This window comes from Ailuropoda melanoleuca, chromosome 16, assembly GCF_002007445.2.
Source record: "Ailuropoda melanoleuca isolate Jingjing chromosome 16, ASM200744v2, whole genome shotgun sequence".
Lineage (NCBI taxonomy): Eukaryota > Metazoa > Chordata > Mammalia > Carnivora > Ursidae > Ailuropoda > Ailuropoda melanoleuca.
In genome coordinates this window covers 86,822,462-86,837,396 of record NC_048233.1, presented here as the reverse complement: position 1 = coordinate 86,837,396, position 14,935 = coordinate 86,822,462, and the positions used below count along the sequence as shown (strand labels likewise).

The 14,935-nt window shown below is 60.1% G+C and overlaps 1 protein-coding gene across 1 annotated transcript in view; it reads right to left on the bottom strand.

Moving 5' to 3' along the window:
* Nucleotides 1-1,589: 1,589 nt before the first annotated feature.
* Nucleotides 1,590-14,935, bottom strand: part of IGHMBP2 (immunoglobulin mu DNA binding protein 2) — a 26,662-nt gene continuing 13,316 nt past the window's right edge. The window contains 9 exon segments of the mRNA XM_002929299.4: nucleotides 1,590-2,692; nucleotides 5,176-5,348; nucleotides 7,738-8,020; nucleotides 8,022-8,644; nucleotides 9,368-9,491; nucleotides 10,277-10,371; nucleotides 10,872-10,990; nucleotides 11,312-11,494; nucleotides 13,799-13,973. Coding sequence (XP_002929345.2) covers nucleotides 2,495-2,692; nucleotides 5,176-5,348; nucleotides 7,738-8,020; nucleotides 8,022-8,644; nucleotides 9,368-9,491; nucleotides 10,277-10,371; nucleotides 10,872-10,990; nucleotides 11,312-11,494; nucleotides 13,799-13,973 — 1,973 coding nt within the window. The 3' untranslated portion in view covers nucleotides 1,590-2,494.

Here is a 14,935-nt window from a genome sequence, read left to right as displayed (position 1 = left end):
AGCTAAAAAAGGACACTAGTTCAGGATACTGTGAAGAACGGGGTGGGGGTCAGGTGTGGCTGGATCCAGGTGCTCAAACAATGTGATTGTGTTATTTCCCTACCCCTAGTGTTGGCTATTTTTGTGTTGGCCTCCTTCCCTCCTGCAGACAGGCTTCCTCTGCCAGCCACTCTCAGGAAAAAAAGCAAACATCTTTATTTCAGCATGTGTGTGTGGACCCCAGGCTAGCACCCTGATAGGCCCTGTTTGGACTCTGGCCCATCCCTGAACCAGGCCTTGCTGTGGCCAGAGGATCAGAGTTCATTATCACAAAGACAGGGAGAAAAAGCAAGCATTCTCAGCAAGACAGCTGCCACTGTGTCCCTCAACGCCGGTGAAACACTGCTTTGTGTGCACAGATCTCACTCCCTCGCCATCTTGTTTGTTTCCCACGGGCCACGGGCTGCTGGGGGCAGTGAGAACTGTGGCTAGCCATCTGGGACGCTATGCGTGGCTCCTTGCAGGAGCAGCACCCCGTGCCGACACAAACCACCCAGTGGACCACATGTGGCCCTCAAACACACACTGCCGTGGGCTCCCCCCATGTCCCCTTCCTGCACAATTCAGTCCTAAAGCCAGCTGCCAGGAGCAAGAAAGACGTCTGTGTAAGGGGGAGGTGGGGGCCCACAGTGGCAGAGAGGGCGTCTGCCCTGGGCAGGCAGCGGGCTGTCCCCGGGAGAGGGTGTCCCAGCACTGGCGAAAGCAAAGCAGTCCAAGTGCACAGGCCTGGCGCCGAAGACCCAGTCAATAAACGTGCTGAATAAATGACCCTTGGGGGCCAGTGGCAGAAGTGTAAGATAGAGGAGGCTCCTAAGAACGTTTTTTTAAGGATTTTATTTGTCTGAGACAGAGAAGGAGAGAGAAAACATAAGCAGGGGAAGCGGCAGGCAGAGGGAGAAGCAGGCTCCCCACTGAGCTGGGAGCCGATGCAGGACTCGATCCCAGGACCCCGGGATCATGACCTGAGCTGAAGGCAGACACTTAACAACTGAGCCACCCAGGCGCCCCGGGACAACAGACACCGTGACCGCCTGGTCAGGGAGGCTGAGGTCATAGGTCTGCGTGAGGGGGTCTGAGGGGAGCGGAGGACGGAGGACATTACAAGCCGGTGGAGAGCGGGTGGTCAGACCCTGGGCCACAGATGTGAGGCAGAGGCAGAGGCAGATCGGAGGCCCCAGGGAGGCCTCCGTCTCTGCCGCCGGCCTCTTTCTTCCCTGGGGCGGCAGCCTCTCTCCGACGATCTCCCCACAGAGGCTGGCCCGGCTTGTATCAGTGTACAACCCCAGCCTTCCTGACTTCAAACTTCTGTTCTAACTGGTAGAAAAGCCAAGGATTTTTTCCTCCCCTTTGTCATCTGTGAATGGGGACAAGGCCCCCACAGGGCCCCGGCACACCCACCTCCTTGCTCTGAGTGTTGCCAGCGCCTTCCAGACGCCGAGCACTTGGAGCAAACGTGGGTTCGCCCTGAGCTCCAGGCCACTCCGGGAAAGGGACAGGGAGCAAAAAGGGGAAGGCGCGTTCACCGCAGACACATAACAAACACAGCAGGCGGTGTGCATAGGTCTTTATTTTACTCTTAAATTTATATCCCATTTAAACAAATAAAGCTCTGAAACTAAAATATGACATCCGTTTGAGGTTCTCCTCACTAGAGCAGCTGGCAGGGAGGGCCCCGGCTTTGTCGGCAGTGCCACCCTCTGGGACAGCTCTTTCCCACGACCGTCACCCGCGAAGGGCTTGCTCAGGCCACACGCCTCAGGGGAACCTCCAGACCTCGCAGGAGCAGGAGCGGCCTGAGCTGTGTCTGCCGCCCTGCACGACCAGGACGGGTCACCGCAGCCGGCAGGGAACAGGACACAGATGGAAACTGGCCTCGTGAAGTCACAGCTGCGCGGGGACGCACAGGAGAGGCGCCCGGCATTCTCAGACACACGAGCTGACTTTTCAAGTGCTCTCCTTTCTTCCGGGGGCCTGAAAGCTGGCTGGCCCCCCACAGTGGGAATTTCCTTATACGAAGCTTGAGGAGGCATCGGGCTGGGGCAGAAGGACACCATTTGAGGGGACCCTCATGGCAACACCCCAAGATTCAGATGGTGGGATTTCCGTTCTGACTGGAAGGAAGGAAGAGACCAGGAAACGGTCCAGGGCAGAAGGGGGACAGGGCACGCCCGGACCGACCCACACCAAGCCCAGAGAGAGGGCCATGTGGCAATGACCGCATGCTCTAGGCACCCTCCTCCGAGAGCGGTCAAGTTGGAAGAGCTCATCTCCAGGGTCCAAAACCCCACCCTTCACCCCACAGACACGGTGCCCCACCTGGCTCTGGGACAGACAGGTGGGTCAGGTTGCACACTGTCACGGGCAGCAGCTACAAAAAAGCAGAAAGCAGCCCTGCTCGCCCTCACAGGTTTTTTCCAGACAGAAGCTCTGGAGCTGTGTGGGAAGAGCTGGCCCATCACTTTTCCTTCTCCTTCCGTTTACTCTTCCTCTGGCTCGTCAGCTCATCCAGCTTCTTATCCAGCCTCCTCTGGAGCTGGGCCCTCTTGGCCGGGTCCAGGGACCTGTCCTTGGTCCCACTGCCAGCGTAGAGGACTCCTTCCCGGCTGATCCTCTGCCGGGCGTGGGCACGAGCCCTCTCCCCACAGCCATGGATCTGCGGGGACACAGCCGTCAGTGCAGAGCCGAACAGGGACAGAGGCCCTGCAGTGCCGCCCACCGCCGAGCTCGGGGACCATGAGGCCCCAGCACGAGGTCTTGGAGGGGCTCCCTACTCTTCCTACAGCCAGACGCCTCACCAGCAGGAGTGGGGGGGGGGCCCAAGGGAACACCCACACCCTACCCGCCAGCCCTGCCCTCAGCTCGGCCCGAACCGTCCTCTGAGCACATGCTTGCGCAGGGCCGGATCCCCACGACCTCCCTGACGAGGGGTGACGCGCACACACACGCGGCCCCCGGCAGAACGTGAACACGCTCCCCTTCCGTGAGCACGCAGCTGAAGGACAACCACCGTCCCCTCTGGGCAGAAAGCTGCGCTCTTTAATCTGCACCCAGTGCTAGGCCTGTTGAGGGAGCTCCGAAACATGCATGAGCTGACGAAGCGTCCCCGTGTTCCCAGGAAACTCACATAACTCCTTCCGTTTTTGAAAAAAAAGGAAGAAAGACAAAAGGAAACCCTCCGAGCACTTCTCAGCGGCAGGCACCACAGCCAGCGTGCGCCTCACGGGTTCCTTCTAGAAAGTCTGTGCTTCCCTGCTGCGCTGACCAACAGTGTTTCCTTGCGAACTGCCAGGTGGGACCCAGTTTGGACCTCGCTCGTCGCGCCCCCAGCCCTGTGTGCAGCTCACCAAGACCCCTGCGGGGGGCCTGCCACCCACGCAGTGCCTGCCCCCTCCCTCCCTTCCTCACTGCCCCTCCCTCACCTCACTGTCCTCACCCCTGCCCCTGCTCCTCTGGGTGGCCCTAGGCCCACGGGCTGCCCACCACGGCTCTCCCAGAGACAGCCGTGTGGCGCCATCCCCTCCATGTGGCCCAGGACCCCGCACCCAGTGTCCCCCGCTCTTCGCCACCCCTGAGCCAGAGGGTAAGGGCTGAGGCACACCGCCACTACACGTGTGGGGAGAGCGGCTCAGGGCAGAGGCAGAGTTCACTTGTCCACACCACAAGGGGAGCAGGTGACAGAGCTGCTGTTTGCGGCCCAGTCCCTGCCACCCAGCCTTGTGCCATTTCTGCACAACGCCCCCCCCCCTCCAAGAACATCTCAAAGCAGGGGGACCTGTCAGACGGGACACGGCGCTGGTGGCCCCCCCACGACACTTCCACCAGCCGCACGGGGAACGTGTGCTCTTGGGGGCCAGGAGCTGCTCCTGCCGCGGGAGCTGCCTGGGGGCTGGCCCCTCCCACACAGGCTGTGCCAGTAACCCAAGCTGGTCACTCAAACCTCGCACTTAACGATTTCTAAACGTTCTAGATAAACGGCTTTCTAAAACACCACATGGTTTGTCAACAGGCAGGAATACAGACCGTGCACACACGCGTGTGTGTGAGGAGGGGAAAGCGTGTGCATGCACGTGAGTGAAGGGGGAGGGGAGGGAGAGGAGCCCCTGCCCGGGGGGAGGACTTCTTTAGGTTCAGAAGTGGCGGAGCTCCCTGTGGGCAAGCAGCTGCACCCCCTGACCCAGGGTGGGACACCACCAGGACCCCCATGCAGCTCGTCCAGGATGGTGACACCCCAGGTGCCACAGGCCCTCCCCCACACCTGCCACTTCCCATCGGCCCAAACCAGAAACCCAAGGGCCCCTCTGGGTCCTCCTTCCCCTTCCCATCATGACCCACAACCCGTTCAGGGTCCACGCCCACCCCTCCGCGTTCTCCACAACCCACCCGAGGACCTCCCAGCCTCGCCCTGAGCCTTCCCTGTGCTGCAGCTAGGGTTCTGGCATCATGGCGGTGCTGAACCCCCCAGTGCTCCCTCCAGCCTCCGGAACCAGGGCTCAACTGCTCGGGGTCAGGCTTCTCAGCCTCCACTCCATCGCCCTGCTTCCCGCTCTGCTCCCAGCTGCACAAAGGCACCCCTTCCCTGGGGCCTTCACACATCCCTCCCCAGCCCTGTTCCCCACCTTTCACCTGCACCCTGGCAGCCCCCACCTCTGCTGCCCGCTTGGCACCGGGTCCTCCCTCCACATGGTCAGCACGTGGTACCAGCTGTGGCCTCATACCCAGGTCCCCATAGGTCCTCGCCCCCCAGGGCAGAGGAAGCCTGCTCTGGCCCCAGCTCCCCACGCCTGGCAGAGAGTCCCATCCAAACGAGCTCAAGAAACCAATGAAAAAGAAGCCGGGCAGCCAGCCCATTTCAGACCGTGGGCCAGAGGCCCCACCTCCCACCTCCCCTATGCTAACCCACTGATGGACCCCAAAGACACTGGAACAAAATCCTCTCTGCCCAGAATTCCTACCAACGTGGCTGCAACTCGGCGAGTATGCCGTTTTACCTCCCCACACTCTGATGCATCCAGAACGGAGCACAGGTCCATGTCCGTTCAGAAATGCCTAGCGCTCACGCCCAGCTACCATTTGCGTGTGGAGCACGTCTGCCCAGAGCCCTGGAGACATAGCCCGCCCCCTCCCTGCCGGCTGTACCTCGGGCAGGTGGTGGCTAAGGCAGAAGCGGCGGCCGCAGTGCAGACAGAGCTGGCCCAGAGTCACGACGCTGGCCGTGCACTTTGTGAAGCCACAGCTGTTATCAGCCTTGATGGCAGCCGCGACCAGGGCATCAAAGTCCTCCTCGCCGGGCAAATCTACGGCCGCGTGCCCTAGGGGAAGAAAAGGGTCACTCAAACAGGGAAGAACGTGGATGTCAGACCCACGGCTGCCCCACTGAGCTGCCGCGCCCAGCTTCCCCCTTTCGGGTCACAGTGAACAGGCAAATGACCCTCGGTCAAGCTTGGTGTCCGTCCAGCCAAGAGCGGCCGTCCCTCGGTGAGCTAATAACCGGTCCCTGCCGGGACATGTGGGCAGCACGCGGACTTCCTGAAAGGGGCTGGCAGTGCATGGAAACTGGCCCTGAAAAGTCCATCCTCTTTAATCAAGAAAACATTTAAACACGAGGACGTTCCGCACGACGCTAACCGTACCAGGGAAACTACAGCGTGTTCAGATGACCCACAGTGTACCCGCAGCTCACAATGTTAGGGAACCTCAGCGTTCCTGACCAGGTTCGTAGAAATCTTTTTTTTTTTTTAAAGATTTTATTTATTTATTTGACAGAGATAGAGACAGCCAGCGAGAGAGGGAACACAAGCAGGGGGAGTGGGAGAGAAAGAAGCAGGCTCATAGCTGAGGAGCCTGACGTGGGGCTCGATCTCATAACGCCAGGATCACGCCCTGAGCCGAAGGCAGTTGCTTAACCGCTGTGCCACCCAGGCGCCCCTCGTAGAAATCTTTTGAAGTTATCAGAAAACGCTCACGAGTGGAAAAGAAACAAAAGATCATGTCTGACTGTAGTTCCGTGGAACACACACGTACTCCACACGCACGTGCACAGACACGACGCGCGGGTAACACGAGAAGGCATCCGCCAGGCGGCTGTCACCGATGACCTGGGGCACGGGCACAGACAAGATACTCCGGCATGCCGTTTCCGAGTTAACTCCTCAGACTCGGCATGCCACAGCGCCACACACCCAGGTCGGGATGGCCGGCCGTGGACGGCATGCGCCTCAGCCGCATCCATCCTTCCGTGCAGGTTCGACTCTGCCACGGTCCCCTGCAACTGCGGAGGTGTCCCCAGCCCGCCCCCCAAGACGGGCTGCGGAGCTGCCAGGCTCTCCCACACTCACTCGTGCCGGCCGGCTGGGCCCCCGAGGGCAGGGGAGGGACAGACGTGCTGAGGCCCAGAAGCAGCAGCAGGAGGCTTGGAGAAGGCCTTACAAGGTGCTCGCTGCTCGCCCGTGTCTTCAGGAAACAGACAAGACGCAGGGACCAGGCGCACAGTGTTCAGGCCCCCCACCCAGAAATGGGATCTCAGAGTCCTGACTGCTTATCCCACAGGACCGAGCGCCTGGCGTTCCCCCAACCCTCCCGAGCGGCAGGCAGCCCTTGATGCGTTCAGCAGCACCCTTCCCTGAGGGCCCTCCAGCCACAGCCCCAGAGGCCTGCTCACACTGGCCTGTTTCTCAGCTGCAGGGACCTTGGCAGAGTCTGGGGACAACGGCACAGGTTATATTCGGAGCCTGAGTGGCAAGATGAACTCTGAAGGTAGCTGCTTGAAAACACTTCAAAACTAGGCGGTGCTACCATCCCCTAAACGGGGTGAAGTCTCCCCAGGACACTCTGTCCTCAAGTGAGCACACCCTTCTCCTCCCAGAAGGCAGGCCAGGTCCTCCCATCACAGTGTCCCGGGACTAACCATCTTCTCAATGTGGTTTAGAAAGGCATTTAACATTTCTTTCCTTTGCCAGAACGTCTGATCCTGGAGAGCAGCGCTGATCTTACTCCCCAGAACGAAGCTGGGCACGTAGGAGCCACTCACTGAATCCCACAGAACCACTCAGCTACAGCCTCAGGCCCTGAGGCTGCTTTCAAAGACCGGGAGTCATGCGTGTGCAGCTTTGCTCACAGGAACTTAATGAAAAACAGAGGACGTGAATGGCTTCGTGGTCTCGCTGAGAGACCAACCACGGCTGGAATAAAAGATTACCCAGAGGCCTGCACAAAACCCAGGTCTTCAAGCTCAGTGCCCACGGATACTTATTCACAGTGCGGGACGGGGGAACGAGCAGAGAGATGCACGGGGCATGCCAGCGCACGGCCACCGCAGTGCAGGCTGGGAGCCGGCAGGCCGGCGGGTGCGCGAGCCCACTTGGGTCCCAGTGGAACAAGGCCGTCGCCCAGCATGGAGCTCTGCGATTGCCCGAGGGCTCCTGTCCACTGTCCTCGTCTCCTCCTGCAGTAAGTGCACACGAGGGCCTGCTACCTGCCAGGCCCTGCCTGAGGATCTGGGGACGTGAAGGTCACCAATCACTGCCCTCAGGGAGCTCACACCAAACCAGTTGAATGTAAGGTGCAAGATGCAGAATCAGGGCCATAGCACCGAGAGGAAGCCCTAAACCCTTCTGAGGGTGACAGGAGGACCTCAAGTGGGCCAAACACCCCAGTTAAGGGGACGCCAAGCCTGTATTCCTATTAGGTGAACCCACTTACCTTTTGCTTCCTTCTTTTTCTTCTTCTCCGGTAACGTGCGCAGCCCGGAGCGCGAGGCCTGCTGCCCCTCCTTGGCTGGCCCCTCCTTGGCTGGCCGCTCCTGCCTGCTCTTCTCCCTCTGCAGCCTTTCCAAGTGCAGGGCCTTCAGATTCAGAGGGTCCTGGCTGCTCGGCTCCCCAAGAGGAGGATCGGTCTGTGTGGGGCCGGGGGCCCTGGGACCGACAGGGGTTTGGCTGCCAGCCCCTGCTGGTGGCGGTGGGGCCGGTGGGGTGGGTGNTGGGGTGGGTGGGGCGGGGTGGGGCTCTCTTGCTCACGGTGATGAACCTCTTCTTCCCTTCCCCGGTGCTGTCGTGCCTCAGCCCATGCTCTTCGGCTATCTGGTGGATCCACATCCTGTCGTGGGAGTTCAGGGAAGCAGGAAACTCCAACTGAGTTTTCTCACTCGCCACAAACTCAGCGATCTTGGCCCTGAAGCGCTCTGCACGGTCTCTGCTCCCCGCTCCCTCTGGGCCGCCTCCGTTGAGGGTGGGCTGAGAAGGGACCTCAGGGCCCGAGGGCTTCCCACCCGGCCTCTTCTGCTCCAGCCTGGCAGCTGCTCTGGCCCCCTGGGCCCCCTCCTGCGGCCGGCCCCCGGGAGGCTTCCTGGCCAGCGCCGCAGAGCCGTGGGGCTTCGCACCGGTTTGGCCGTGGCCCTGGGAGCTCTCATGGGAGTAGTTTTCAGGGATGATGTCATCAAGATACTCAAAGGCCGTGCGTACTTCCCCATGCTCTGTGAAGTGATCTACCAGGGTCTTCAAGAAGGCATGGTTGTTAACAGTGCGAGAATCACACACGACCGCCACATGGCGCCGAGCGCGGGTGACAGCAACGTTGATCCGCCGGTCCTCGGCAAGGAAGCCCACTTCACCTAGAAATGAGCCAGGGGTGAGTGAGACCCAAGACTAAAGAACGGGAAATGGACTCTTGCCCCCTAGCAGTAATGATCACCAAGGGAATCACCCAACACCCCTCCTTCACCGACCAGCAGCCCACCCCACACAGCCGCCTGCGCAGACATCCTGCTGCCCAGGCACGGCTTTCCAAGTCTGGCTCCACTGCACGTGGTCCGGACGTGGCAGCTACCAAACCATGGCTCATCTCCAAGTACGACCTCCTCCCTCAGCCCAGCCCAGAGTGTGACTGCAGCCGGCAGCGGGGAAAGCGCAAGGGACGCTCCAGTACCTTGGCTGCCCCCGCCCCCCACTCTCTCATCTGTCCTCAGCCTTCCACTGAAAGTGCCTTACAAAGCCCAGACAGGCCATTTCTCCCTCCCCGTCCCAGGCAGGGCATCCAGGCAGTCCCCCAGAGCACCCACACGCCCGTGCTGCTCAGCTCACACTCCGTTAGCTCTGTCGGGAGCACCAGCCCCCACCCCCACAGCCCCCCGGGACCACTCCCGCCCCATGCGGCACTGGCCCTGAGTGGGCTCCGGTCAGGGCCCCACTGCCCCCCACTCCCTGCCCGCTCTCTCACCTGCCTCTCGCCCAGCGGCCAGCTCACAGAGGCCACACTCGCACCGCCCGGCACAGCCCCCAGCAGAAACCCAGTTGGCCCTCTGCTGCCCCACAGGACTCTGCTGAGCCCGACGTACCTTTCCTGTTGGATCTGACAAAGGACAGGACCACAGCCTCCTTCTCTCGGCCTTGGAAACCATCGACTGACTTGATTTCAAGCTCGGGGTGCCTGTGGGCAAGGCTCTGCCTGAGCAGGTCCACCTGGAACACCAAGTAAGGCCATGTCCTCGGCTCAGCTCAGGCCAGGGCGGCCCCGACACTCTGTCCTTGGACTCAGCAGAGGGCCTCACGCTGTTCTGAGCCACCCATGAACATACGAAGCAGCACATGAGCAGGTCAGACGTGGCCCCACACCCCAGCACTGACAATATGTCATTTCTTTCGGCTCGTGATAGCCACCTCCCTCAGACGTCCCTTTGGGTGATGGCTGTGAACCAGGATGGGGTGGCAACGATCTCACGATATTCTGCCACAGCTGCGTTTTCCCACCAAGAAAGACAAGCTTTACTGATAAGCACAGAGGCACCGAGAGAGAAAGCATGAGAGACCCCAAAAAGAAAGGAGCAGGCGATGGTTGTTCCTGCTGATCCAGAAATGGGCAAGGACCCCGCTCCGGCCATGGCAACCAGCTCAGAGATGGGGACCTGAGCCAGACTTGTGAGATTCAAAGCTGAGAGCCTGTGGGAGATGCCGTGAAGGGACCAGTGGTCCCCAGGGCTGCCCTGTAAGGAGGTGCCAGCCCAAAGCAGCCAGGGCCACCTGAGCCGGTGACCAGAAAACGAAGCCAACCAGGGAAGCAGGAGCATGGCAAAGCAAGTACAAGGGACAGACGGACAGAGATGCTGAGTCATGTGAGCCCTGGATCCAGTCATCAGGTGGTCGAATCCACCAGGACTTTACGGTCACAGAGACACTAAGTGACCTCTGTCCTTCAGGCACCTGGGGGGTGACTGCGCCCCACCAACACATGAAGTGGCCCCCCGCACCTGGAGGTTGTACGGTGTGATGACGGCAATGTCACTTGCTTGGACACCAGCGTCCACCAGGGCCTGGATGTGCAGACTGACAAGGCGCACTTCACCTGGAGGGCAGCAAGCAGGCTGTCGGTCCAAGTCACCCCACGCGGACCCCCGTCATTCGTGCTAGTTTCTTCAGCCCTTCACCCAATTTGACAACCGGATCTTACACTGTGCCTGGGGTAACGCCCTGAGCCACAGGATTATAAATCTAGCCAATGAAGATGCAGGCCATGCAGCTGAGTCTCAGTTTACCCCGCAGCACTGAGTGTGCAACCGGCAGGCTGGTACCATGGGTGAGCAAGGATCTCACCCAAGGCTGAGCAGGCAGAGCTCGGCCACTTTGTGCTCCCAGGCCTACTCCTGCCCCCGAACCAGTGCTGCCCACCGAGAAGGGTGCCACAAGTGCTCCTGTCTGGCTCCCCAGCTCACCGGGGACGAGCTCCGAGCACCCCCCCCCCACTCAGCCCCTCTGAGGTCGGCAACTATAGGCACTCTGGTTTCCACGAAGAGAATACTGGGGTCTGTGTAAGCCAGGAAGCTGGCCCTGTCTGAGCAAGCTCACCAGGGTTCCCCTTAGACTGGTCGTCCTCCTCTTCAAGTTCAAACAGCCCACAGCCAGCCGTGTCCACGAGCAGCAGGGGGATGCCCGTCTCCTCCGTCGCAGCCACTCCTGGGAGGTCCCTGCACACAGGGAGAGACTGAATGCGTGAGGCCAGGGCAATAAAGCAGAGCCGAGGTCCTAACAACAGAACTCACATCTCCCTTCACTCCCTCGTGCACGGGCTCTTCCCACGGGAGAACGGGGCTGCTCCACAGGGAATACGAGGGGCGCGAAGAACATCAGAGACTAAGCACCCCGCTCCAGCTCTCCAGGGCAAGGCCCCTCTCCCCTCCTGAAAACCAGCCTCAGAGGTGACTCTGACTCTAAAATCTCTACTGAACAGGTCCGGGGGACCCAGGGGCCTCAGGGCAGGCCAGGCAGGCCAGGACCAAGTCACTCACCGCAGGAGGTGCCCAGCCACGGAAGGGTGGGCTGTGAGCTGCCCGTGGTACAGGGCGTCCGAGGCCCACTGCATGATGGCCCGGTGCATGCGGTACTGCACCGTCAGCGTCCGCACCACCCGCGCGCCGTGCTCCTCCGCCAGGCGCTCCATCAGGCTCAGCGACAGCCCCGCCAGGGCAGCCCTGCACCAAGACAGCAACCAGGAAGGGGAGCCTGAGTCCCCGAGTCCAGCCTGAAACCAGGGGCCAGGGAGGAAAGCAGTGCTCAAGCCTCAGAATCAATCCCCCCGCCCAAGTTCTGACCTAAAATTAAGAGTATGGTCACCCCAGAGATGCCCATGTCCTCATTCTGGAACCTGCGAACATGGGACCTGACGTGTGTGCAAAGTTAAGCTGGGCCGAAAGCAATCACAGGGGTCCTTCTAAGAGGGAGGCAGGAGGGTCAGGGTCAGGGAAGAAGACATGACCAGATGGAGAGCTGAAGATGCCGCCTACTGGCTTTGCAGTTGGAGGAGGCGCCCAGGCAAAGGAGTGAGGCACCTCCAGAAGCTGGAAAAGGTTAAGAAACAAACCCTCCTCTGGAGCTTCCTTGCCAACACCTTGACTTTACCCAGGGAGACAGAGTTTGGACTCCTGACGTCCAGAACCGCAGACAATAAATGTTGGAGTTGGTGATGGTTTGTTACAGGAGCAATAGCAAACCACTACAGGTAAATGGTTTAAAACTGCAACATACTTCAGCCACAAGTAATCGCTCAGCTCACAACGGCAGCTGGTGTTTACTCGGCCCTTCCTGTGACCTACTCTTCCACTTCACCCCATTAACTCACTGGAGACTCCCAGAACCTTAGGACCTAGTGAGGGCTGTGCTTCCCACTTCCCCTGGAGGAGAGTGAGACACAGAGAGGCTGAGTGACCAGCCCAAGGCCACCCAGCCGGTGAGCTGCAGAGCCACGAGCACCCCTTCACCACGGAGACACACCATCTCCCGTGATACTAAAACCGAGGGGAAGTTCCTAGTCGTAAGTTTGTAAGACCTCGCGGTCAACCTCTTCCAGTATGGACACCTACTGAAAACAACTCATGCCAAAGATAGAGGTGAAGCGGCCGCCAGGCCCAACTGCATGAAGAGAACTAGCCGGCACGCATCCCCCCAACAGGGGAGGGGGCATCCCTGCTCTGAGGCACAGCTCTCCACACAAAGGTCTGTGGAGGACAAAGCCCTCTTTCAAGGTCCCCTGGGAACCCAGAACAAGTCGCTGAATAGCGCCCAGGGAGCCCCTGCCCTGGAGGCTCCACGCCGACTCCCACCCTGGGGGTGGCTCTGTCAGGACAAACTTCCCAAACACAGCCCCCCATTTCCACCTGCACTGCACCCGCTCTGAGGAACCAGGATGGGTGCTCTCCTTCTCTGAGGGATCCTGAACTAAGGCCCCTCTGCCTAGGGGCCTCACTCCCCTCTGGCGGGGTTCCACCCAACACATGCTGGGGAGTCTCCACTTCTCGCCCTCAGAGAACAACAAGGGAGCATTCCAAGGTCCACTGCAGCTTGTCCATACTCCCGGCAAAGGGGAGGACCATCTCAGGCGGCAGCGGGCCAAGAAGACAGCCACCTGCACAAGAAGGAGTTCCTGCCTCAGAGATGGCAGGCGGCCCCAGGCGCACGGACACAAGGCCAGCCCTGGCCCCGGCCCCACGTGACTAACATCCTAGTTGGGATGACCAGGGAAACGACAGACCGACACGCACCACTGTGAGGGACCAATGAGCGCTCAGAGACACTGAGAAGCTGTGACGAGGGATGTGCTGAGACAGGGTGGTCACGGGGGGCGGCCCATAGAGGGGGCTCACCTGAAAGAGTACTGAATGGAGGAGGGCAAGGCCACCCCGTGTCCGGGAAGGAGCCGTCCAAATGGGGACGGCAGAGGACGCCAGTGTGGCCAGAGCAGTGGGTGAGGGGAGCAGCGGGAACGAGGTGAGGAGGGGGCTGGGGGTGGCTAGCTCGCTCACATCACTAGGGACTGCCGCTGCATCTACGGTACACAGGCTCAGCGCCTACAGAGTGGCTCCTTGTGGCCTAGGTCACAGGATGTGCCTCCAGGTCAGGACTCGAAGACTCCATGCCAGGCCAGGAGCTGATCGGCCCAGAGGCCAGTCGGCCCGCCCACAGCAGCAATGGTCTCTCAGACCCCACCCGGCGGGAAGAGGCACATGGATCTGCTGGCCTCGCCAAGGAAACTCCATTCTACCGCTCGGACTGGGCACGGAGCCAGGTGCTGAGACTACAGAGACACAAGTGGCGGCTACAACCCCTGAGCTCGAGCGCATGAGGCCTGACACACCTGACACCTGAACCAGTGTGTGCAAAAAAACAGGCAGGAAATGTGCAAGGAGGGCACGTCGGGGCTTCTTGGCTGCTACGCCCCAGGTCGGACCGCAGGGGTGGTGGGTGAGGGCAGAGAAGCACACCGCAGGCAGGGCTCTTACTTGTGAGAGACCGTGGTGGGGGGCAGCTGCTTGTGATCTCCAGCCAGGATGCACTTCCTGGCCTTCAGCAGGGGGATCCAGCAGCTGGCTTCCAGGGCCTGGGCGCACTCATCGATGACCACCACGTCGAAGTGGCTGTCGGGCAGCAGCTTCAGAGGGCCATCGGAAGAAGCACCTGGTGAAAGCGGAACCGTAAGCCTTTACTGAAGGTGCTGGCTGCGTCCCAGCGGCTGCAACCTCAGTGAAAGAGACCCCAACAGGCCGGTCATTGAGAATCCAGTCTGGCATTAAGACTGTGTAAGAAGTGGGGCACCTGCGTGGCGCAGTCGTTAAGCATCTGCCTTCGGCTCAGGGCGTGATCCCAGCGTTCTGGGATCGAGCCCCACATCAGGCTCTTCCGCTGGGAGCCTGCTTCTTCCTCTCCCACTCCCCCTGCTTGTGTTCCCTCTCTCACGGGCTGTCTTTATCTCTGTCAAATAAATAAAAATCTTTAAAAAAAAAAGTGTGCCATCTGGGAATAAACACTCAGGAAGAACATTAAGAACATTTGTTCCAGCCCACCCGTGTTTCAGTGTGGGGCAGTGTGCTCCGAGGCAGGGCCACCCCAACATTCCAAGCACCAGAATCAATCACCCCTTGGCTCTGGGACCAAGGCCTTGGAAGGGTGTCTGATTTCTAAATATTATTTCCATACCATTTTCTGAATCTAGAGCTTAATTAATTCCCCTCCAAGACGTTCTCTTGGACACACAGAACAATTAACCCAGCATCAGTCTGGGGCGGAGGGGAGGAGCCCCATGTACTTAACAACACAAAACCATGGCCCCAGCCCCTCCTTGGAACAGTCACGCCATGGCAAGAGCTCACGTGTAAGCAAGACCCCGGCCCCACACAAGCCTCATAAGCAGCAGTGGGCCCGGGCAGGCCACCCGCCCTGAGCCTGTTCCTCATCTACAAACGTGGGCGCCACTTGAAACTCACAGGGCCATCACGGCCACCAAATCCTAACATGCTACATAGGTACTAACACAAGCAAAGTACGTAAAGTGCCCGCCACAAGGAGGGAGGTTTTAACAAATGACTCTGAGACTCCGACTGTATCCTGATGAACCCCCTAAGGGATGGGGTTTGCAGGGA